Source organism: Thrips palmi, unplaced genomic scaffold (assembly GCF_012932325.1).
Source record: "Thrips palmi isolate BJ-2018 unplaced genomic scaffold, TpBJ-2018v1 HiC_scaffold_18, whole genome shotgun sequence".
Lineage (NCBI taxonomy): Eukaryota > Metazoa > Arthropoda > Insecta > Thysanoptera > Thripidae > Thrips > Thrips palmi.
In genome coordinates, this window is record NW_023144627.1 from 3,708,406 (window position 1) to 3,731,629 (window position 23,224).

Genomic DNA, 23,224 nt, shown 5'->3' on the forward strand with positions numbered 1-23,224 from the left:
ATCTCGACTCTTGACTAAGAATCAGCTGTCCCATTTTTACCCCGTGTCCCATAATTACCCCAAATGACCCTAGCCTTTAATAATACCCCACCCCCCTCCTCGTACCACTATACGGCTCCAATGTACAGCACGTAACTGACTTCTTCCTCATTAATTACGTATTCGTATAAACAGCAATAATACTTAGTATTTTCTTAGTAAGTATATGACAAATGTCCTTTGTAAAATTATGTACAAAACAAAATGCTCAGTATACATTGTTGAATATTTTCTAAGTAGTTCTTTTAAAAGGGAAAAGTACGCATTATGGTTGCACAAATTGCTTGCATACTGAGAAAATGAGTCAAAAGTCAGTAACGTGCTGAGAGTGTACCACCTTTTCCCCACCCCTCGCGTACCACCGAAGAGCCCCGAAGACCACCTTTACCCCCCTCCCCGTACCACCGAGCGCCGTTCGGCTTCTGGCAACGCTGCGTCCCCCCCCCCCCCCCCCGGGGGCCTTCAGTCTTCAGTCGTCTACCTGCCCGTGGTCAAGCAAGCAACGCAACCGCTGCCGCAAGCACTGCTCTTCGCGTTCCTCCACAACGGCGTGTGTCTTCGTCCAGGCTTGCTCCAGCGCCGTTCAGCGCTTTCCGGCCGGCCTGCAAGGAGAAGTGAAACTCGAACACCGGACCCCAGTGAGTACACTAAAAAATTCCGTACTATTGTACGGAAATGGTACAGAAAAATATAGTACGGAGGTACGGAGAAAAGTACGGAACGTTCCGTACTTGCTCCATATGAGCCCCTGTAAATGGGTACGGAAAAAAAGTACGGAACGTTCCGTAGTTGGCAAGTACTACGGACGGTCCAGGTAAATTATTGACCAGACATGTTCCGTACTTTTTTCTCATAATGTAAAAGAACAAAGCTGACAGTCACGGGCATCACACCGCGCTCATACAGCGGCTTGGCTGTAGGTCGGTCTAGGGTGTATCAGAAAAAAACGTTCTGGCCCCCGGAAAATTCGCCAAATACTCTTGCTTGCAGCTAGAGTATTATCTTGTGAAAAGTGAAATACGCTGCAAAAAATCAGTGTCTGATACGGGGCATGCTAACGGCGTTCCGCATACCCCCTGAAATGGTGATACGGACATCTGCCGTACCACTTTTCTCATAAGAGCCTGTGCTTTGTAAAGCGTGGTACGGAAATTTAACGGAAAAATTACCGCTAATTTTAGACCGGAGGTTGCCGTTTCGGTTTTCCGTTTGTGAAAAAGCCCATGCTTTACGGACTGTGAGGAACGGACGCTACGTCACTCCAAGTTCTGTAACGGATAACGTGTGACGGCCAGTCCGTATCCCTACGGAGTGGCCGTTTGCGTTACGGAACGTCCGTGTCTCACAGTCCGTAGAGCATTTTGGACTATTTCACAAACGGAAAACCGAAACGGCAACCTCCGGTCTAAAATTGGCGGTAATTTTTCCGTTAAATTTCCGTACCACGCTTTACAAAGCACAGGCTCTTATGAGAAAAGTGGTACGGCAGATGTCCGTATCACCATTTCAGGGGGTAAACAGAACGTCGTAGCATGCTCCGTATCAGACACTGATTTTTTGCAGTGTAGGCCACCGCGTTCGTCTGTTAGAGTTGACACCGTCTAAGCATGTCGTACAGGACTTGAGCAAACCCTGCAGGACGGCAAGGGGCGCCTTAGAGGCACCGCGCGACACGTGCATTTGCTGCCTCATTGTGATCTTAACAACATCATAGTATTTCAGATCTCTAGCTTCATTGGTTTCCATTTGACGCTGGTTTTTCTGAACCCTTCCATGCCCTTACATTTTGAGTATAGTGCCCCTTATAGCTTGCGTGAAGAAAAAAGTAGCAAAAAGTTGATGTGTTAACACAGTAACACAGTAACTACTCCACTCACTAAACTAGGGGTACGCGCCGTTCAGTCTGGGCGCGTAGTGTGGCTGAGCGATGCGAATTGACATTTTTCGTGCACTTGGTTTTTGCTTGAGTAGACGAAATGTCCATCTTATGGGCTCATATTCATTGATCTTTAGACCAGGGGTACAAATGGAAGTGATTTTCGTTATCAGAACACCAAACACTGCTCGGATCAATGTCAAACTCGATTTAAAAATTTTGGTCCAAAATTGGTCAAAATTCGGTTAAATATGAGTCTGGGAAAAGTTTGAAGGTCATTTTTGAGTTCAGCACACCAAAAACTGCAGGAAACAATGTAAAACTCGACATAAAAATTTTGGTCCAAAATGATCTAATTTGCGATGAAAATATAAGTCTGGAGTCGAAATGAAAGTGATTTTTGTTATCAGCACACCAAAAACTGCTGGGATCAACGTGAAACTCAATTTAAAAATTTTGGTCCAAAATTGGTCAAAATTCGGGTAAGTGTGAGTCTGGGAAAATTTTGGAAGTCATTTTTGAGTTCAGCACACAAAAAACTGCAGGAAACAATATAAAACTTGACTTGAAATTTTTGGTCCAAAATGACCTAGTATGGGATGAAAATATAGGTCTGGTATTAAAATGGGAGTTATTTTCGTTATCAGCACTCAAAAAACTGCAAGAATCACTGTACAATTCATTTCAAAAAATTTAACCGAAAATCGGTTAAATTTTGGGTTAGGGGATGTTGTAAATATAAGATTAACCCTCTACATTTAAATTCCCCACTGAATCTGCCTATCTGTATAAATGTATATTTGTATTTGCCGCTGTACCATCTTCTCATACTGCACATAATAAGTCATGCACTAATTATCATAGTCACTGCCTGTGTGTAATTGCTTGCACTTGTCACTGTTGCATTTCCTTTCTCCAGCAGCAGCCATGTTAAATAAATGCTCACTTCCTGTCCAGACTCCAGAGTGTTCGTGTCGTGTTCTTTTGCTCCCGCTCCCTCATCGTGTATCATCAGCTAAATTCAGACAATAGAACTAAACTCCAAATCAAATTACAACAGGTTATGGGCCCAGGCCCCGCTGACCACTGCGTGATATTAGTGAAGTGAAAGAATTCAGTGAAAATCAATTATAAGTGAGCTGTGCGGTTTGAGGTTAGGAAACCTCGTGGAGGATGCCGCCAAAGAGGAATACCCGAGGACAGACCGAGGACGACGGGAGCAGCGGCAGCCAAGAGGAGATGATCGAGACCACCGTTCTCAGCAGCAACGGAGCTCCACCGTTCAAGAAGCTCCGTGGTGAAGAAAATTGGGCTACGTGGAAGATGCTGATGACCGCGCATCTTTTCGAGTACGTCGGCTTCATCAACAACGCGCCAAGAGAGGACGGCGAGCGGACGCCGGAGGAACAACGAAAGGACCAGTGGGTGTGCCGGCAGATCCTGTTCGGAGTCGAGGAGCACCTCCTCACCCATGTGGCTGGAGCCACAAATGCTTTCACAATGTGGAAGAAGCTCTGCGCCGTGTTCGAGGACAAGGGCGCCCGCAGGAGGGCCGGGCTCCTCAAGGCCCTCACCTCACTGCGCCAGACTCAGGGGCTAAAGGAATACACCATGGAGTTCCAGGCTGCGGTGCAGCGTATTATGGAGACGGGACGGCCTATCGAGGACCAAGATCTGCTGTGTGTACTCCTATTCCAAGGGGTAAAACCAGAACATGTTCCCTTTTGCCAACTGCTCGAGAGGACCTGCCAGGAGGCCGACGAGCACGGCGAAGAATTCCTTCCCTTCGAGAAGGTCCTTGCGGAACTTCTCAGGGAGGGAACCCGCCTGAAAACGGAGGACGCCATCTCAAACCAGGCGCTCAAAGTTTCGCGCGCGCCTCATCAGCAGCAACAACAGCCGCAGCAGCAATACCGCCACCACCCATACGATCACCGTGGCGGCGCCGGCAGAGGTCGCGGCGGTCGCGGCTACAGAGGTCGGGGCGGACATCGCGGAGGCCGTGGTTTCCAACATGGCGGCCAGGGACGAGGATCCAGCAGACCGTGGCGTCCGCCACAACAACAACAAGCCCAGCAGCAGACGACAGACGATGAACCTGCCCGCAAAGGCACCTACCCAGCGTGTCGGTTCTGCAAGAAAACAAACCATCCCGAGAGCGAGTGCTGGTTCAATCCCGAAAACCCTAACAATAGGTTGGGGTTAGGTAAGAAAGAAGTAAAGGGAGCAACAGGGCCACCTGTGTGGAAAGTTAATTTGGCCAAAAGAGCTACTGACCAGAAATTGACTACAAATGCTAAAGTGTTGAGAGTTGAAAATGCTAATGATAATAATAAAACTGTTTCTCTGTATTTGGATAGTGGTTCCTTTGATAACTTGTTGGGTGACAAAACATACATGCTCAACTATAGTCCACATCCAAGAGAATCCATCGAGTGTGCAGGTGGAGAAGTTCTTCACACTGAAGGTGCAGGTACCATCCATCTAGATGCTGAAAAATATAATGGCCTTTCAGAGATTAAAGTAAAGTATGTTCCAGGGCTAAGTAGTAATTTACTATCTGTAAGTACCATTGCCAAAAGTAATTTAGTCACAGTATTTGTTGATAATTATGGTGGTGTGTTCCGAAGGGAAGATATCACAATTAAAGGCAAGCCAATTTTAAAGGCAATTGAAAACAATGGAACATATAAGGTCAACTTAGAGATAATTAAAAATCACATGGCCCTTAAGGCAAGTTCTGATAAACAGTACAATCAGTGGCACAAAAGATTTGGCCATATTGGCAAAAATAATTGGTTGAATTTGAGAAGCGGACTAGTGGATGGTATCCCACCTAATGTCACGACTGGTACAGACCCATGCCAGACGTGTACGATAACAAAACAAACCAGAGCACCACTGCCAAAAGGTGGGGCTAACCGAGCAACCAAACTGCTCGAAATTGTACACTCAGATGTATGCGAAGTCTCAGACATGCAATCCCTATGGGGACACAAATATTTTGTGACATTCATTGATGACAAAACAAGATACACTATGATTGGTCTTTTAAAGAACAAATCAGAAGTGTTTGACAAATTCCGATCATACCAAACATTGGTCGAGAGGCACACTGAGAAAAAGATAAAAATATTGAGATCAGATAATGGCACGGAGTATTGCAATACAAAGTTTGATGATCATTTCAAAGCGGAGGGAGTTATCAGACAACTCTCAGTCGTAGATACACCAGAACAAAACGGAGTTGCTGAAAGGGCAAACCGCACCCTACTCCAGACAGCTAGGGCACTACTCAGTGAATCTGGCCTCAGTGACAAATACTGGGCTGAAGCTCTAGAAATGGCTGTTTACCTTAAAAATATCAGTCCCACAAAAGCAGTCGAGGGAATGGTTCCTTACCATGCCTGGACCGGTGTAAAGCCAAATGTGGAAAGCTTAAAAATCTTTGGTTGCTTAGCCTCTGTTCATATCAGTAAGAAAAAGAGCAAAAAGCTGGGACATAGAAGCAGAAATTGTATCTTCATGGGTTATGATGAAGAGAAAAAGGGTTTCAGACTTCTCGATCTAAACCAGCCGAGGAATATTTTTGTGGAGAGAAGTGTCACTTTCAATGAGGACAGATTCCCAGCTAAGGAAATGGAACTGGGTAGAGAAAACATCAGAATTAGCAATCAAAATAATAACTCAGAAACAAATGCAGATCCATCCACAGAACTAGTTATGACAAAATATAAAAGAATGGTCCCTAGTAGCAACAGAAGCGACTCAGGTGACTCGACAAGCACTAGTGGTGCTTCCAGATCCTCAGATAGAACTGAAAGGCTGACACTGAACATTTCTGAGGAATATTCCACAACCAGTGTGCCAGAAACAGATGAAACAGTGAGCGCCAGAAGCTCTTCAGAAACCTCCAGTTTTGCAGGTTTTGACAACCTCAGTGTCAACTCAGTCTCAACTGAAGTAGAGTTTGAAGAAATTAAGAAAAGAACCAGAACGCCTAAGAAATTCCCAGACTTTATATTATATGGTAACAAAAACCAGAGTTTATTGGCCTGCAATGAGACCGCCCAAAACAGAACAGAAACAAATAATGAGGACAATATTCATGAAGGTACTCAGATCTCTGAACAAATTATAGATCTGGACACAGACCTCCCAAAAACGGCTCAAGAAGCATTAAACGGTCCTGAGGGAAACCTATGGGCTGAAGCCATGCTGGATGAATTAAATTCATTCAATTTGTGCAATGCATGGACATTAGAAAAACCAAAAATAGAAGCAAAAATAGTGGGAAATAGATGGGTGTTTAAAAGAAAAACAAACCCTGATGGGACATTACTATACAGAGCAAGACTTGTTGCGAAAGGTTACACCCAAACATATGGTGTAGACTATTGTGAAGTCTATGCACCAGTGGTGCGCAGAACAACACTCAGAATATTGTTCTCAATAGCGGTGAACCATAACTTGAGAATTGGTCATTTGGATGTCAAGACAGCATTTTTAAATGGAGACCTCTCAGAAACGGTCTACATGGCTCAGCCTGAGGGCTTCATCGCTGAGGGGTGTGAAGGCATGATATGCAGACTAAATAAAGCTGTATATGGCCTAAAACAATCTGCGAGAAGCTGGAACCTCAAGGCGGACAAAATATTAAAAGAACAAAACTTTAAAAATTTCTATGATGAACCCTGTGTATATATTAAGGTCTGTGGAGAATCATATGTGATCATAGCATTGTATGTAGATGACTTCTACATATTCTATAACAGGGAGGAAAGTAAGAGACAGACATTGAAGATGCTCTCCCTACACTTCAAAATAAAGGACTTAGGTGATTTAAAGAATTGCCTTGGCATGCAAATTGAAAGAGACTGGGAAAATGGCACTTTGTTAATTCACCAAGAAAATTACATAAACCTAATACTATCAAGGTTCAATCTGAGAAATGTGACAAAATTTAACACCCCAATGGAAAAGAAGCTAAAAATAGAAAAAGTCAAACTTGGTCCAAAGAGAAATCTCCCTTACAGAGAGTTAATTGGCTGTCTACTGTACTTGAGTGTGTGTTCCAGGCCAGACATCTCTTATGCTGTCAGTTTCTTGGGTCAGTTCAACAACTGCTACACCAGGACCCATTGGCAACTGGCAGTACGAGTGGTGGCTTACCTGAAGGCTACACCGAGACTAGGATTAAACTATGTGAAATGTGATAACCCTTCGTTCTGTCTATTGGGGTATGCAGATGCTGACTGGGCGGGTAACCCTGTAGATTATAAGTCTTACAGTGGATATTGCTTCACTTTAGACAATCACATTATATCTTGGGAGTGTAAAAAGCAGAAACTTACTGCTCAGTCCTCTACGGAGTCGGAGTATATTGCTATCACTGAAGCAGTTAAGGAATCTGTGTACCTGAATGAATTAGTCAAAAATATGTTCATTGGTGAAGATCAAACCGTGACAATTTTCAATGATAATACTAGTGCTTTGACAATTGCTTACAGTAGTGGTTTTAGTGCAAGAACAAAACATTTTGGTGTCCGAATGGAGTTAGTGAGGGACTCAGTCCAGTCCGGCCAAGTATGGCTGGAACACATGTCAACCCAAATAATGCCAGCTGACATCCTCACTAAACCATTGGATAGAGTTAAGCATGAGAACTGTTGTAAAAATTTAAATATGTTATGAAATTAAATATTATCGGGTTAAGGGAGGGTGTTGTAAATATAAGATTAACCCTCTACATTTAAATTCCCCACTGAATCTGCCTATCTGTATAAATGTATATTTGTATTTGCCGCTGTACCATCTTCTCATACTGCACATAATAAGTCATGCACTAATTATCATAGTCACTGCCTGTGTGTAATTGCTTGCACTTGTCACTGTTGCATTTCCTTTCTCCAGCAGCAGCCATGTTAAATAAATGCTCACTTCCTGTCCAGACTCCAGAGTGTTCGTGTCGTGTTCTTTTGCTCCCGCTCCCTCATCGTGTATCATCAGCTAAATTCAGACAATAGAACTAAACTCCAAATCAAATTACAACAGGGGACAATTAAGATGTCAATATTGAGGTCAGCGCACTGAAAACTACAGGGAAATACATAAATCTCAACTTGGAAAGTTTTGCCCCAAATTTCGTAGCTCTTGATGAAAATGTAGGATTGGCATTGAAATAAATGTAGATTTTGTGACCAGTACACTGCAAACTACATACAATACTTTAGACTCAATTGCTGTATATTGTTCCTATTTGTCTTCATGAAGCACCATCTGTCGTCACCAATTCCCTGATGCCACACCAAAGCGAATCCCTCAGTCGAGTAAAATTCAATTGCCAGCATTGAATCGCTTAATTGGCTACTCGTATGCTTGGGTCCCTATTCGATAAATCTTTTTTCTTAACTAATGAACTCACAATTTTATAAGTTATATTTATGAAACATTTTGTCATTCTTTCATTTTGAACCAGTCAATAAAACAATATTGATTGGAACATGTTATCACAGTAAATATTAAGAGAGTCAGTTTAGGGTAGGCTGATCTAAACCAGTTAACGGGGGCCAATTATTGTAAAATCCAGTGATTCGTCTCATAGAGTCCAATGCCAAGGCTACCCAAGGCTTAATGAACCGACATAATTTATCTTACTCATGTAAACAATACTGAGTAGTACCAGTTATATTAACTTTGGTGAAGTTAAAGGAATCGTCTCACTAAATCCAATCACCAATTCACTCACCGCTCAAAACCTGAGTCGTCTCTTTGAAACCAATATCAATTCAAACTCCATTAGGATTAAATATACACAACCATATATTGATTCTATTAATAAACTCATGTTAGTACTTTTGCACTCTTGTCAGCTTGCAGCATTGCAATAGAATGTATTTCTCGAGTCCAAACTAAGTATGCCTGCCAATTTCAACACAAGTTATTTATGCATTTCCCTGATTTCCTCTAGTTTGAAAATTTTAAAAAGAGGATGACACTAGAATGAAATAAGAAGATGCACACTATACAAAAGGTCAAAATAAAAACATCCTTTTTACAATGCTTTGTCAAAGTGCACTGACCTGAAGATGATTCCCCTCTGACAGGGGAGGGGGGAGAGGGGAACGAAACACGTAAATCATTTTCGAATCCATTCTCCATATTTCGCTGTGTTGGTGTTCCAAAAGGGTTTTAATCATTCAAGAATGTTGAAAAATAAGGCCGATCTCATTTCCAAACCCTTCTGCTCTTTATTTCGTTTTATTTGCTTATTTGCTTAAGTCCCGTATTTGAGAGCCGCGGACCCGCAGGTATGAGAAATTGGTGAGCGCTGCCGCGCTGCCAACCTAACCACGCTAATGACCTGATTCAAAAATATGTTTTGAATATTTCAAACGACACTAAACAACGATTTGAAACAAACTCGTGTTGGGGGGTACTAAGGCGACGTTAAATACGAAATCTTGAAACTATAGCCACTGTAGTTGCTGAGAATCGTTGGTGAGTACAAACAGACTCACAGACAGACAGACAGACGCACGACCAGTCACTTTTCAGCGCGCCCAAACACGGCAAGGGCTTCGCTATCGCTCAGCCAATAAAGGTACCCCGTTTACACGACAAAAAAGGAACCTGGTTTTCCCAGGAAGCCTGTGGTAGATACATAGGCGATTTCCAGGGAGCTTCTGGGAAAACCAGGAACCGTTTTTACGTGTAGGGTATGGACCTTTTGTGGATCTATGCAGATTATTTGTTAATTCACGACGAATCTTTGTTATCATCGGCAGCAGTTTCTTCAGCGGATCTTGCGTCCCATGAATTTATTTTTCATGGCATGTCCGTCGTTGCAGGTCGAATGAGCATGGAGGCCCTGTCGGACGAGGTGATGCTGCGCATCTTCGCCCCGCTCTCCGGCACCGCGCTGCTGGACGTGGTGCCGCTCGTGTGCAAGCGCTGGCAGAAGCTCAGCCGCGACCCCCGGGCCTGGGAGGGCGTGGCGGTGTGGGGCCGCGAGTACTGCCGCACTGAGGCCGAGAAGGAGACTCCCCCCGTGGACGCCCGCGTGCTGCTCCACGCGCCCGCCGTGCGACGCATCAACATCGGCAGCCAATGGGACCGCTGGATGGTGTCGGCCTTCACTCGCTCCAAGGCCGTGGTGTTGCACAAGGTAAACTATCGTCGACAGGGTCAGTTGGGGTAATTATGGGACACGGGGTAAAAATGCGGGACAGCTGTTCCTTGGTTAAGTTTTGACATTTTAGTACTCATGCCATACCAAATGTTATTTTCACATTAAGGGGAGGTTCTGGTGAAAATCTTGCCATTTTCAAAATGGATCCTACAGTCATAATTTGTTCCGAATATAAAATTTTTCATTGAGGAGACTAAAATATGACTTTTGAAGGCACATGCCAGGCTGTAAACCCAGTCGAAGAGTCTTTTTGAGCCTATTTTGGCTGTATCTTAAAAAATCTCCTTGCGCATACTATTTTGTCGTAAAAGGTTGACCTTGACATTTTTCACTTCTTCGACTCATTTTCAAAAGATTCCGGCATGCAGAGCTCAAAACTTCCATTATATTATTAGTTATTAGCTTTTTAAGCTGAAAAGTCCCTAAAATTTGTCTATTTTGTACATTTATGATCAATTATAGTGAAATGCTTGGTTAGAAAGCTTGCGAATAAAAATGCAATTGACATTTTGAGATGTGCATGCCGGCATTTTTAAAAAATGAATCGAAGAAGTGAAAAATGTCTAAGCCAACCTTTTACGACAAAATAGCATGCGCAAGAAGATTTTTAAAGTTGTAGCCTAAATGGGAGAAAAAGGCTCTGCGACTGGGTTCAGGGCATAGAATGTGCCTCCCCAATGAAAATTTTTAATAAATACTTGATAAGACATCAAATTTTTAACAAATTTTCACAGTGGGACCTATATAGGAGAAAATAGCATTTTCACCAGAACCTCCCCTTAAAAGCATCTCGTTTGGTATGGCATGAGTTTTAAAATATCAAATCATGACCAAGAAAGAGCTGTCCCATTTTTACCTCGTGTCCCATAATTATCCCACCTGACCTTACAATGATATTTGGTCCCAAGCGCTGAACTTTGACCCTTTTTGACAACTTTACCATTGGATTGGTCTCGACGAGTTCTATCTTATGGTACAGGTGTCAAAAAACTTCATAGTTTGAAGTTTAGGTCAGAGTTACACCTCTCTATATCAGGGGAGGGGATAAAAATGGTCCTACAATGCGTTACGTACTTAATGTCTGCACTCTTAGTGTCTGTACTTTTGTTAAGGGGGGACCCTGGTGAAAAAATGGCCAAAATTGCCAAAAATAGTATTTTTAAAGTCCATATGTAAAAAAAAGTGCATAGAAGGCTTAAGATTCAACAGGTTGAACACCTTTAAGCTAAGTGGGTAGTTTCTTTATCATTTGGAAAGAAATAACATAAAGATCAGTTGTCATTGGCTTATACGCTCAACTTAACAACTTTGCTCAGTCGACAAAAAATTTTGACGTAGAAAGACTTCCTGCGTTCCTGGTCCGCATGTACATGAGTCATCTTGCATGGACTCTATTCTTTGATTACTTGTCGACAACTCCCAGTGACGGAATCTTTATATCAGCCCTTCTTTATTTTACAATCACAAAGAAGTTTGAAAAATAGGCAAATGACTCACTTTTTTGATATGTTAAAATTAAAAAAATTGTATCTCAGGACACAAGTTGAATGTGAATATTCCGTCACTAAAATCTCTTTCATACATCTTAAGGATAACTCAAAAAAAATTTTCAAGACTTTCCGTCCCAATGAAAGACGCAGGAAGATTTTTCCCCAACGCTCTCATAAACACTAAAGTGGAACTTTTCTCAGAGACCGTTCAACATTTTGGATTGAATTTTGTTTTGGATACTCACCATAATGAACCTAATAATAAAGCAAAGTTTCAACTTTCTGGGATTATTTTAAAGCCTACTTGAAAGTTTCACCAGGGTCCCCCCTTAAATGCTTAAGGGGAGGTTCTGGTGAAAATCTTGCCATTTTCCAAATGGATCCTACAGTCATAATTTGTTCGGAATATAAAATTTTTCATTGAGGAGACTAAAATTTGACTTTTGAAGGCACATGCCAGGCTGTAAACCCAGTCGAATTGTCTTTTTGAGCCTATTTTGGCTGTATCTTAAAAAATCTCCTTGCGCATACTAATTTGTCGTAAAAGGTTGACCTTGACATTTTTCACTTCTTCGACTCATTTTCAAAAGATTCCGGCATGCAGAGCTCAAAACTTCCATTATATTATTAGTTATTAGCTTTTAAAGCTGAAAAGTCCCTAAAATTTGTCTATTTTGTACATTTTTGATCAATTACAGTGACATGCTTGGTTAGAAAGCTTGCGAATAAAAATGCAATTGACATTTTGAAATGTGCATGCTGGCATTTTTAAAAAATGAATCGAAGAAGTGAAAAATGTCTAAGCCAACCTTTTACGACAAAATAGCATGCGCAAGAAGATTTTTAAAGTTATAGCCTAAATGGGAGAAAAAGGCTCTGCGACTGGGTTCAGGGCATAGAATGTGCCTCCCCAATGAAAATTTTTAATAAATATTTGATAAGACATCAAATTTTTAACAAATTTTCACAGTGGGACCTATATAGTAGAAGAAAATAGCATTTTCACCAGAACCTCCCCTTAACAATCTCATTTACGAGTCAGGCACTCTCCACCTTAAGCATGCATGACATTGATGTAGGTTATGGGAGAAAACAAGAAATTCTAGATTAACTGTACAGAAACAGATTGAATCTTAAAATATAAATAGACTTCAATTAAGTATATACGAAGTTCGGTTCCGTTCTGTCGACTCATTCAGTAGGTAGAGTACTTAGACTTTAGTTTCACCAAATTTGGTCGCTGTGTGTGTGGGTTAATCGGGGTTAATTGCTCTACCTTCAGAAGGAAGAAACGAACTCGGAAATGAATAAACCTGAACTTTCTTGCATCCACAGCTGTACTTCGACGCCATTGGGTGGAAGATTCTGCCCCGGGCCGCCCGGGTGGCGTTGCTGGACATGCTGTGGCGCAGCCGCGACTGCGTGCGCGAGGTGCACAGCCTGCAGTTCGACAAGGGCGACGAGGCTGCTGCAGCCGGCGGTCCCCTCCGCGACTCTGAGGGGCGCTCTCCTCTGGCGATCCTGGCCCAGTTGAAGCGGCTGCACGCACTGGGTTTGGACATGGACGAGGGCTACCCGTACGCCCGTGAGCTGGCCGCGGGATTTCCTGAGCTGCGAGAACTACAGGTTGGTGATCCATTCTACGAATTTTTTAACTAACTACCGCTCTTTCGTTCTCCTCTCCCCCCTCCCCAGTTTGAGGGGAATCTTCTTCAGGTCAGTGCACTTTGACAGAGCATTGTAAAAAGAATGTTTTTATTTTGACCTTTTGTATTGTGGGCATCTACTTATTTCATTTTCTCTAGTGTCATCCTCTTTATTAAATTTTCATAGAAAGGGAAATCAGGGAAATGCACGAATAATTTGTGTTGAAATTAGCAGGCATACTTAGTTTGGACTCGAGAAATACATTCTAGTATTGCAATGCTGCAAGCTGACACTAGTGCAAAAGTACTAACATGTGTTTCTTAATGGAATCAATGTGTGGTTGTGTATATTTAATCCTAATAGAGTTTAATTTGTTATTGGGTTCAAAGAGAATACTCGGGTTTTGAGCGGTGAGTGAATTAGTTATTGGATGTAATGAGACGATTAAACTTTTAAATCGAGTTTGACATTGATCCCCGCAGTTTTTGGTGTTCTGATAACGAAAGTCACTTCCATTTGTACCCCTGTCCTAAAGTTCACTCAAAATAAGCCCGTAAGAAGCACATTTCGTCTACTCAAGCAAAGTCCGAAGTGCACAAATTATGTCAATTCGCATCGCTCGGCCACACTACGCGCCCAGACTAAACGGCGCGTACCGCTAATTATTCAATCTGGTGGCTCACAGTGGGCCAGAAGACCGGTGGAGGCGGTCAAAACTCTAGACGCGTTTTGAGCTCCAGAGTCGCCAAAGAGGCCTCGAACCGAACGTGTGACCCCACCAATGAATTGCTCTCCCAACGAGGAATCCATTGGTGGGGTCACACGCTCTGTTCGAGGCCTGATTAGCGACTCTGGAGCTCAAAACGCGTCTAGAGATTTGGCCGCCTCCACCGGTCTTCTGGCCCACTGTGTGGCTTCGCCTTGTCTTTAGAGTGTTCGTGCATCCACAGCAGCTATTTTCTCTGTTGCTGCAGGTCAACACGTACAGGGCAGCGAAGTTGCCCGAGCTGCTGACGGTGGACCTGCTGACAGCGGTCGCACCGACCCTCCGTGACGTGGACCTGCACGGGGACCTCCCCCCTCCCCCTGTCATGCTTAAGGCTCTGTCCAAGTGCAAGTCACTCCGCCAGGTGCGCGCCCACGACAAGGTGATGAATTCACTGCGCGGCATGCAGCACATCGAGGAAATGACCATCTTCGTGTGGCAGGACTCTCGGGTAAGTACCGATCATACCCTTGACGTAAGCCCGCAACACATTGCAACACACTGTCAAAAATATAGAGTGGGATTTCCTGAAGGTCTTCCGGAAAAAAATATTGCCAGAACTCCTTTGTTTAGGGGGTTCCAACCCTTCAGATTTTCCAAAAATATTTCATTTGTCAAGTTCCAGTTTATTAATTATTATTATTATTATTCCTGTTTCTTTGGGAGGTAAATATCTTAAAGTAGTGAAAAGTAGACCATTACTTTACCTTGCAGCCTAGAAAGCTCATTTAGACCTTCTATAAGCTCAGACCTTAAGTGTTACACTTTGGTCTGCGTAAACTCTTAATTTCAAACTTGTCCGTTACTTAGTGCTGGAATAATCTCAAATTTGGTTTGGATATTCTATGCTGCTACTGCAAGATCTTTGTGGGGGCGTTTTTTGATATCCTGGATTTAGAGTTAGGTTCTCTTATTTAAAATTTTGCAACAACAACCTTAAATTCCTTTAAATAAATTTACAAATAGTCACGGACAAATTTGAAATGGAGAGTTTACACAGACGAAAATGGAACGCTTCATGTAGATCTAAAGCTTACAGTAGATCTAAAGGAAAAGCTGCAAAGCGAACCCTTTTTGCTCACCGCAGAAACAAAATAGGATTAAAAATAATTTAAAAACTTAAATTATAACGATTTGAATCCCCCTTGAAATCCAAACGAGTTTTGAAGCTGGCCATGGACTTGTCAGACGCAGACCAACCACTAACCTTTTTGGTATTTCTCGAAGCAGTCCAGCCAATATTCTTACCGTAAGCTCTGTCAGGAAAAATAAGAAGTTTGTTTTGACAATGCACAGGTTGTCCACTCTGTTTAAAACAAATTGGGATTCACACTGTCAAAAAAATACTTCTGGTTAAAGACAGAACTGAGGGCTTACTTACAATACACGCCTATCGCACTGCACTTCAAAGAACGCAACATATTTGAATACAATGTCACATTCGTTTGCATGTGAATCGAAGCAGATGCTGCTCCAAGGGCTGGTCGTTGGCGATTCACATGAAAACGAATGTGACAGTTTCTTCAAACGAATGTAATGTTGCATTCTTTGAATTTCAGTGAACTGCACACTCTTAAAACCTTACGAAGTACGTACCATACGTACAACAAACTAAAATACTTTGTTATACGAAGAAATAGTTCGTAAATTACAAAGTATTTTCTTTGTAAGCTTACGTATGCTCAAAATACTTTGTTATACAAACTTCTTTTCTTTGTAAGGCTCAAACTAGTTTGTAAGGTTTTCTCAGTGCAAGCCAAGCATGCAGTTAAGTTTGCAGGCGTTCCTCTGGTCTATCATCACTCACTTGGCCCAACTGATCTTTGTTCGTAGGTGTCCAATCGAGTGAAGGCCATCCTGGAGGTCTGCCAGACGCTGGGCAAGCTCTTCAAGTTGAACCTCAACATCTGGAGCAGCTACCGCGGAACGAGCCGTCAGGTGGAGCAGGCTGAGTGCAAGCGACACATCAGAGCCTACGAGAGGAAAAAGATGTCCGACGTGAACCTCAGAATGGGGTGGTAGACTTCAGTAAAGGATGTTGAGTTACACGCCTTCAGCGAAGTTAATATTCTAGCACTTGAATGAGAATGATTTTAGCTTGCCCTCTGGCGTTCCATGAAATTTATCTGTCAAACTATCGGGAGCGCGTGTGTTAGTACCATCAGTCCTAAACTGATTGTACCGGGACTAACTCCGTAGCTGAGTGACTTTTAATGTTGGCCTTATAGCCAACTCCTTAGGCGCGGAGTGTTGTGGACCGATAGTTCTCCTGCAAATATAATATGTAATCAGGCAAGTTACTGCACAGACCTGCCATGAATTTTACGTTCTTTTACCTAACGTTTTCAGAGTGCTCTTCTCTTTCATTTTGTTCATTGATCGGTATGAACATCTAACTATGTAACCTGGAATGTATTGAGTAAAGCATTAACAGAATACAGACTGCTTCCATTTATTGGGTGTATCACAGTTGTTCCCCCGTCAGTTCTTCCCCGTGCTTCTTCCCGGGGGGGAGAGAGAGAGAGGGAGAGGGAGGGAGAGAGAGAGAGAGAGAGAGAGAGAGAGAGAGAGAGAGAGAGAGAAGACAATGCCCGGCTGCGGGTCAGCTGGCAGTAAGTAAACTATCGGTGCCTCTGGAATACTTCAGCGCAGCGAAGCGAAGGACTAGAACACAGGGAAAGAAAACCGGAAGTCTAAGATCTTTCACCTCGTCGGACTGATCATTTGTCCAAAGAGAGAATCGCAATTTGAAGGGGGAGTTTCATCGGTCACAAGGACTTCCGGCGCACGCTGACGACACGGCACATCCTCCAGATAACCATGACGTAACTGCCAGTCCTCGTCTCCACTTTTATAAGCCTACGAAGCATTTGCTTCATAACTACAAAGAAAATGAAGGCATTGTGGAATTGCTTTGTATTATGAAGAAATGCTTTCTATTACAAAGGAATTTGCTTCATAATACGAAGCATTTCTTCGTAGATTTTACAATGCCTTCATTTTCTTCGCATTGCGAAGCGATTCTTCGTAGAGTTTATACTGTGTCCCAGGCAGTGTTGCCAAATGAAGAAGGCCAGAATTCCCACGATGCACCAGTGTCGAAAGGGTTGCCAAGCTCAGCCTGGCCTCAGCCTGCGTACACTGAGGAAAGTTGAGTCGTCACTTGATGACATTTTCAAGGCTAATGTTCCTTACAACAATGTCATCAAAACAATTGATGGCATTGTTGTCACGCTCATTCAATAGGTGTAGGAGCTTTGATGAAAATGTCGTCAATTTGTGATGAGATTGTCATCATTTGAAAGTGATGACAACATCAATTACGTTGTTGTCATTAAGTGACAACAAATTTTCACAGTGTACGAGGCAATTTCTCATGAGCAACGATCAGATACAGCCTAGTGAGCAGACTGAGATTGACAACCTTTTCATTGACACTGGTGCATGGGGGGAATTTCATCCTGCAGACGAGGCAACACTGCGAGGCCGGAGGCAACTTGGTGGCTAGCCAACTTGCCACCTTACAGAGAACACTGCTCCAGAGCACAGCAGCCGCCGCCAGCCAGGCACGGCTCAGCGCGCTTCGTACACCACACCAAGATGCCAGGGGCGCACGCGTACGAGCGGCTTGTAAAGGCGTTTTGCAAGCGGTACACCGGAGAGTGGACGAAGCAGAAAATTCAGGACGAGTACAATGCGACTTGGCGGGAGATGAAGGCTAACTTCAAAGGCGCGGAGCAGCTGAACAACGCCGTGACGGAGAAGGTCAAGGAACTGGAGGAAGCCATCACCGCCAAACGTGCGAAGCTGCTCACGTTGCTGGCCAAGGTAAGTCCTCATTTCAGTGAACAGGATACTTTCGTAGATCCCGAACCGGAAGCAAGCAGACGCCATGTTGGCCGGAAACTAACCTCCCTTCGGATTTAAAACTATACCGAGGTGTACAAATATTGCTCGCGAAACACACATGCACTGCAAACAAGTATCAAACCACTGTTTATGTTCAAGTGTGGCCGATACGTTTCACCATCGTCTCTTTCCCATGTCAAGTTTTGGCCTACTTCCGCTTTATGGCGTCTACGTGCTTCCGGTTCAGGAACTACGAAAGTACACTATCTCATCGACTCTCCAGACCGGAAGTTGAAGATCTAAATCAAGACATGTGTTAACGTGCTCCCTCTGCTAAGAGTCAGCGACTGAGCATGCGCTGAAGCAGATTTAGATCTTACGTTCTTTGACTTCCGGTCCAGATTTTCTTTGAAATTTAGGGGAGCCTGGACCGGAAGTCAGCAGTCGCCATGTGAGCGGAAGTTGGCAGAACTTTCTATAGGGTACTTTCGTAGAATCCTGAACCGGAAGCAAGCAGACCAGCAGACGCCAAATTGGCCGGAAACTAACCTCTCTTCGGATCCAAAACTATAGCCGAGCTGTACCAATATTGCTCGCGAAACACACATGCACTGCAAACAAGTATCAAACAACTGTTTATATTCAAGTGTGGCCGATATGTTTGACGTACGTCTCTTTCCCATGTTAAGTTTGGATCTACTTCCGCCAACATGGCGTGTGTGCTTCCGGTTCAGGGATCTACGAAAGTACCTTATTGATCAGGATCTTAGGGTACCTTTAGGTACGTTTGTCATCAGTTCTCTGGGGTTAAATGGTCGTTGCTATATCCGGTTCCGAGATTTTTCCTGACCTTCACTAGGTGACGAATCGAACGCTCTATTGATTTATAGTGTATGTTCTTTCTGCTCCTGCGTAACAGTTTAGGCGATCTTCTCTGAGGTGACGAACGCTCCATTGATTTTCTAGTTTATATTCTTACTGCTCCTGCGTAACAGTTTAGGCTACATGATTTCACCTGAATTTTCAGTGCAGTGAATTCGGCTGTAGTGCATGAAGACATGTTACGAAAATTTGATTTGAGAACTATATTCGGTTCCGTTACGAATCCTGATCGGCTGTTCTTTTGTTAGCTACACTGTGTAAATTTGTTGTCACTTTATGACAAAAACGTGGATGACATTTTCATCAAAGCTCCTATACTTTTTGCATGGGTGTGACAAAAATGTCATCAAATTTTTTTATGACATCGTTGTAAGGAAAATTAGCCTTGAAATTGTCAGCAAGTGACGACTCAAATTTTCACAGTGCAGTAAGGGAACGCTTCATATCGCTTCATAGATGGACGGAAAAGCGGCTCCTTGTACACAATTCACCGTATTGCGATGAAATGGTGTTCGTTTTCTTCGGATGACCTTTTGAGTGTGCGTGCCAGGGCACAGAAGTTGACCGGAAGTAAAATGATCGTCCATAAATGCCGGAAACGATCCTTGGTCCGAGCCAGTAGTCGGTTCGGATCAAGCAAGGTGACTCGTTCAAGGATTCCCAACCCTTCACTCGATTTCCAGCCATCGGAGCCTTAAGCCTTTAATGCTACATCTTTTGTGAGGCGTTCTTTGAAAATCGGTGAAATGTTGGAAGACTGTCCAGCTGTTGAACCGTTCCGCTTACTGCCAACCTGTCGTAGTGTTCTGGTACTCTTCTGTGCTTACTTCACCAGGAGCTGGAGTGAGCAGGTGAACCTGGAACAAGGCTTCAAAGAAATCCCCCTTATTTTTGTCATTTAAATTTGGTCATTTGGTATTCCAATGCTCCTCCAGAACGGAAGTGATAGATGGCAGTTTTGATGAGAAATTTACGCGGCGAAGTTCATCCGCCGCGTAGATTTCGCATATTTCCTGCCATTTTTGGACTGCTGTTGTCGTTCTTCTCACCTGAAACGTTTCATGTACATTTTGAGCATAAAACCTATCTTGAACTTATGTCAATTTTCGCCATTTTTCGTTTTTGAGTTTCCCCTTTCGAGATTAGGTGGATGCGTGTGACTCCGAGTGTCCCGTTCATTTACACGGTTTTTCGTTTTGGTGACTTCAGGGAGCGAAACGGCAGCGATTGGATGGAGCTCAAGACCCACTGGTGGCAGAAGCAGGGGATGCCGAGGCGTCCTTTGTTGGTGCTGACGATTCTCACGACGACAAACCCGTTGAAATTGGTGCGCAGCTAGGTATGACCCTCATAGTACACTCACAGACTCGTATTGACTTTTTTCTCTCCATTATTGACATTTTGTCCTTTGCTTACGTAGTTTTTTCAGCAGCAATAATATGTAGTATTTCCTTTGTAAACATGGACAGTATTGTTCACTATAAAGACTAAATTGTCATCAATTATTGACTATTTTTTAAGTCAATAGCAAATTGACTTTATGTCAATATAACGAACAAAATCCTTCATAAATATTGAGGAAATAGTACTTTTTATTGCTGTGTAAAATACTCTTTAACAGTGGACAAAAAGTCAAAAACAGATTGAGAGTGTACAATTGCTTGAACTGCAAAACTTCCTTTGTTTCACCCAAACCCTCAATCAGGGGTCCTTAAGTTACCTTGGAAGGTTGTCATAACGTTATCGTAAGCGTTAAGGTTATAACCCGTTACACACCCGTTAATGTTACGATTTTATGCTCGCAAGACCGCAACAAAATTGTACCACCGTTTGATGAGCTTAAGATTAAACAACTCGTCGGGCAATAAATTGTGCACATTGTTGTTTGTAAATTGTGTCTCCAAAATTCAGACGTTTTGACGTTTTAAATACTTTGTACACTCTCAGACCTATATTGACTTTTTCTGTCTTGCTTATAAATTTTTTTCGAGCAAACGTAAAATGTACTATTTTCTCTTTAGCTATGCACTATTTTGATCGTTTGAAAGTTAATTGATCATTAAGAAATTGGAAAGCACATTGCGAATGACAAAAACTCAGGTTTAATGGACTAAATACCTCATACAATGAACAAAATAGTAGAGAGAATAGTACATATTACGTTCACTCTCATTCCAGGAACGTAACACGAACGTGAAAAATGTCAAGTTCGTTTGAGCATTGTGTCACGTTCGTTTGAATGTGAACAAGGTAATTTTTGGCCGACTCACATCCAAACGAATGTGACACAATGCTCAAACGAACGTGACGTTTTGTCACGTTCGTTTCAACGTGACGTCCCGTTCCTGGAATGAGAGTGTAGTTGCCAATTGGTCATATAGAAGTTGCAAATGACAAAAATTCAGAATGGACTAAATACCTCATACAATGAACAAAGTAGTAGAGAGAATAGTACATATTACGTTTGCACCAAAAACCTTTTGGCAAGAGACTAAAAGTCAATACGAGACTGAGAGTGTAGTAGATCTTATTGTCAGCAACAGGTGACGCGTGTCCAGTCATTCTCAACGATGACAGCGACGGCGCTGGAGACAGTCCGGTGTCTTCCACGCGCGCTCCGCGCCAGGAGGCCCTCAAATCGGAAATCTCTCTGCTCCAATCGAAGCTGGACGGCCTGGTGCGGCGACGTGATGAGTTGGCGGACCCTGAAGTCGAAGGAGAAATACGGGAAACTCGCTTACTTATCGACAAGAAGCAGAAGGAATTGAAGCATAAGCAGGCTTGTGCCATGCATGCGAGGGAATTCAGAAAGAGGCAGCGTGCTTTGTTGATGGAGCTGCGAAAGATGAACGCAGACGCGTCGAGCACGCCAGTCGATCTGTCAATTGGGAGTGGCTGAACCAAGGTGCTCCTTTCGAGGAGGACGTGTAGAAACTCGGAAGTGACCAACTTTTTGATTCGTGTTGTCTTATTCTATTTTGACTTGACCTTTGTATGGTTGCATCTTTTTCGAGTTACGCATTGAATAATTTGTGTTTCGAAGTGAAGAATATCTCAACTCTTTGCTATTTCATGTTAATTTGGATATATTTCAGAATATATTACCTGTATGTGTGAACTGTCTGAATTGAAGATTATCTCAACATTTTGCTATTTCATGTTTATTAGAATAAAATTCAGAATATATTACCTGTATGTGTGAGTCAGACTTTGTTTCCTATCTTGGAGTGTGGGCCTCCCAGACCTAAGCAACTTCCCTCTTGACTGTCTATTCCATTGAAGCCAACTCAGAGGGAAAGGTCAACATGACAATTACAGATGTCTTGACATGTTATGTTTTGTTCATTATAAATTGCCGAACAACACATTTTGTCTACTGATTTGGCGGTTTTAAATGGAGGAACGATGGTTGTGTCCACTAAAGCCCAGTTACCTAATCTTAGTTATCTTCATCTTCTGCTTGCAAGACAGCGGCAGTGTTCAGGGAGCTGTAGTCAGAACTTGAGCATCTGTAACGAAATCATCAACAGTCAGCTAAAGAAATAGCAGAAATACTACGTTTACACGGGGGAGCTAGCCTCGGTCAACTCGAGGGGTGGGGGAGTGTATCACAGACGCACTGCCCAGGTCACACTGGTCAATGCCTCTGCGATGCGCACGCACCTCTGCAGCGCTCAGCGCGCTAGCTGCCGTGCTATCTGACGCGCGTGCCTATGCAGAAAACATAGGCCGCGTCGCCCCGTGTTAAATGCCAGCTAACTAACACGACTGGCAGATAGGTTGCCTAGTAATCAGGCGTTAGCCAGCAGTGCTGGAATAATCTGATTGTCACCGGCCTGTGGCCGATGCGTTCACCTTAGATGTTAGGGATTAAGCACGTGCCTCCCTCACGGAGCCCCGACTCGGGAGAAGCTCCAGGGAGTATTCTACCAACCACCGTAGCGGAAACAACTGAGCCCTCTCCGCCGAATACCCCGTCCGCGAAAGTGTCCGCGTGTGCCCGAGTACTCAACCAACCCGTGTGTCGTTACTTCACCCCTTCACGAACCCGTAGAACACGCTGCGGCTAGACGGTTACGCGAGTGATCAGTGCAGTGAAACCCAGTGACTGAGGACCAAGTGCAAAGCATCCCTCGACCCGGTTTGACCCCGCGGCGAGCTGGATTAGGCAGCCTCACACAGCAAACCCCACTTCACCTCCGCAACCCCCGGCCAACGTGTGATAAGTGGAGGGGGTAGGTCTCGAGCTAGCCGGGGTCAACTCGCGCGCATGAACACAGGCGGTGGGTCAAGAGATAGACCCCTCGAGCTAGCCCGGCTAACTCGTTGACCGAGGCTAACTCCAACGTGTAAAAACCACAGGGTTAAGTGAGGTTAGGTGTGCGCAGTGTTTTTGAGGTGTTGTAGGCCCATCTATTTTCTATTAATATGAGTACACCTCTGAAATCGTTGGAAAAAACTTGGGAAGAGGTTTTCTGTTGTAT

The 23,224-nt window shown here is 43.4% G+C and overlaps 2 protein-coding genes across 5 annotated transcripts; both read left to right on the plus strand.

The window, feature by feature from the left end:
* Window positions 1-497: 497 nt before the first annotated feature.
* Window positions 498-16,449, plus strand: LOC117644960. The gene is made up of 5 exons (XM_034384790.1): window positions 498-677; window positions 9,766-10,082; window positions 12,932-13,222; window positions 14,218-14,460; window positions 15,843-16,449. Exons 2-5 carry the CDS (start codon window positions 9,771-9,773, stop codon window positions 16,029-16,031), a joined length of 1,035 nt encoding a protein of 344 aa, XP_034240681.1. The 5' UTR covers window positions 498-677; window positions 9,766-9,770; the 3' UTR covers window positions 16,032-16,449.
* Window positions 16,450-16,647: 198 nt separating this feature from the next.
* On the plus strand, window positions 16,648-21,942 carry LOC117644965. 4 transcript variants are annotated; one of them, XM_034384812.1, is made up of 4 exons: window positions 16,648-16,834; window positions 17,477-17,837; window positions 19,950-20,079; window positions 21,278-21,942. In XM_034384812.1, exons 1-4 carry the CDS (start codon window positions 16,830-16,832, stop codon window positions 21,637-21,639), a joined length of 858 nt encoding a protein of 285 aa, XP_034240703.1. In that variant the 5' UTR covers window positions 16,648-16,829; the 3' UTR covers window positions 21,640-21,942. The 4 variants fall into 4 exon arrangements, with proteins under 4 accessions (XP_034240703.1, XP_034240704.1, XP_034240701.1 ...); XM_034384813.1 differs by having other exon boundaries at window positions 16,650-16,834; window positions 17,552-17,837; XM_034384810.1 differs by lacking the exon at window positions 16,648-16,834 and adding an exon at window positions 17,043-17,155.
* The last annotated feature ends 1,282 nt before the right edge of the window (window positions 21,943-23,224 follow it).

Bases quoted from the DNA above. Each gene is read 5' to 3' on its own strand.
- LOC117644965 (XM_034384810.1), top strand. From the start codon at position 17,073: ATGAAGAAGGCCAGAATTCCCACGATGCACCAGTGTCGAAAGGGTTGC. The intron at 17,156-17,476 runs GAAAGTTGAGTC...TTCATCCTGCAG, and splicing joins CTCAGCCTGCGTACACTGAG to ACGAGGCAACACTGCGAGGC. The intron at 20,080-21,277 runs GTATGACCCTCA...TCTTATTGTCAG, and splicing joins TGAAATTGGTGCGCAGCTAG to CAACAGGTGACGCGTGTCCA.
- LOC117644960 (XM_034384790.1), top strand. From the start codon at position 9,771: ATGAGCATGGAGGCCCTGTCGGACGAGGTGATGCTGCGCATCTTCGCC. The intron at 10,083-12,931 runs GTAAACTATCGT...TTGCATCCACAG, and splicing joins AGGCCGTGGTGTTGCACAAG to CTGTACTTCGACGCCATTGG. The intron at 13,223-14,217 runs GTTGGTGATCCA...CTGTTGCTGCAG, and splicing joins CTGAGCTGCGAGAACTACAG to GTCAACACGTACAGGGCAGC.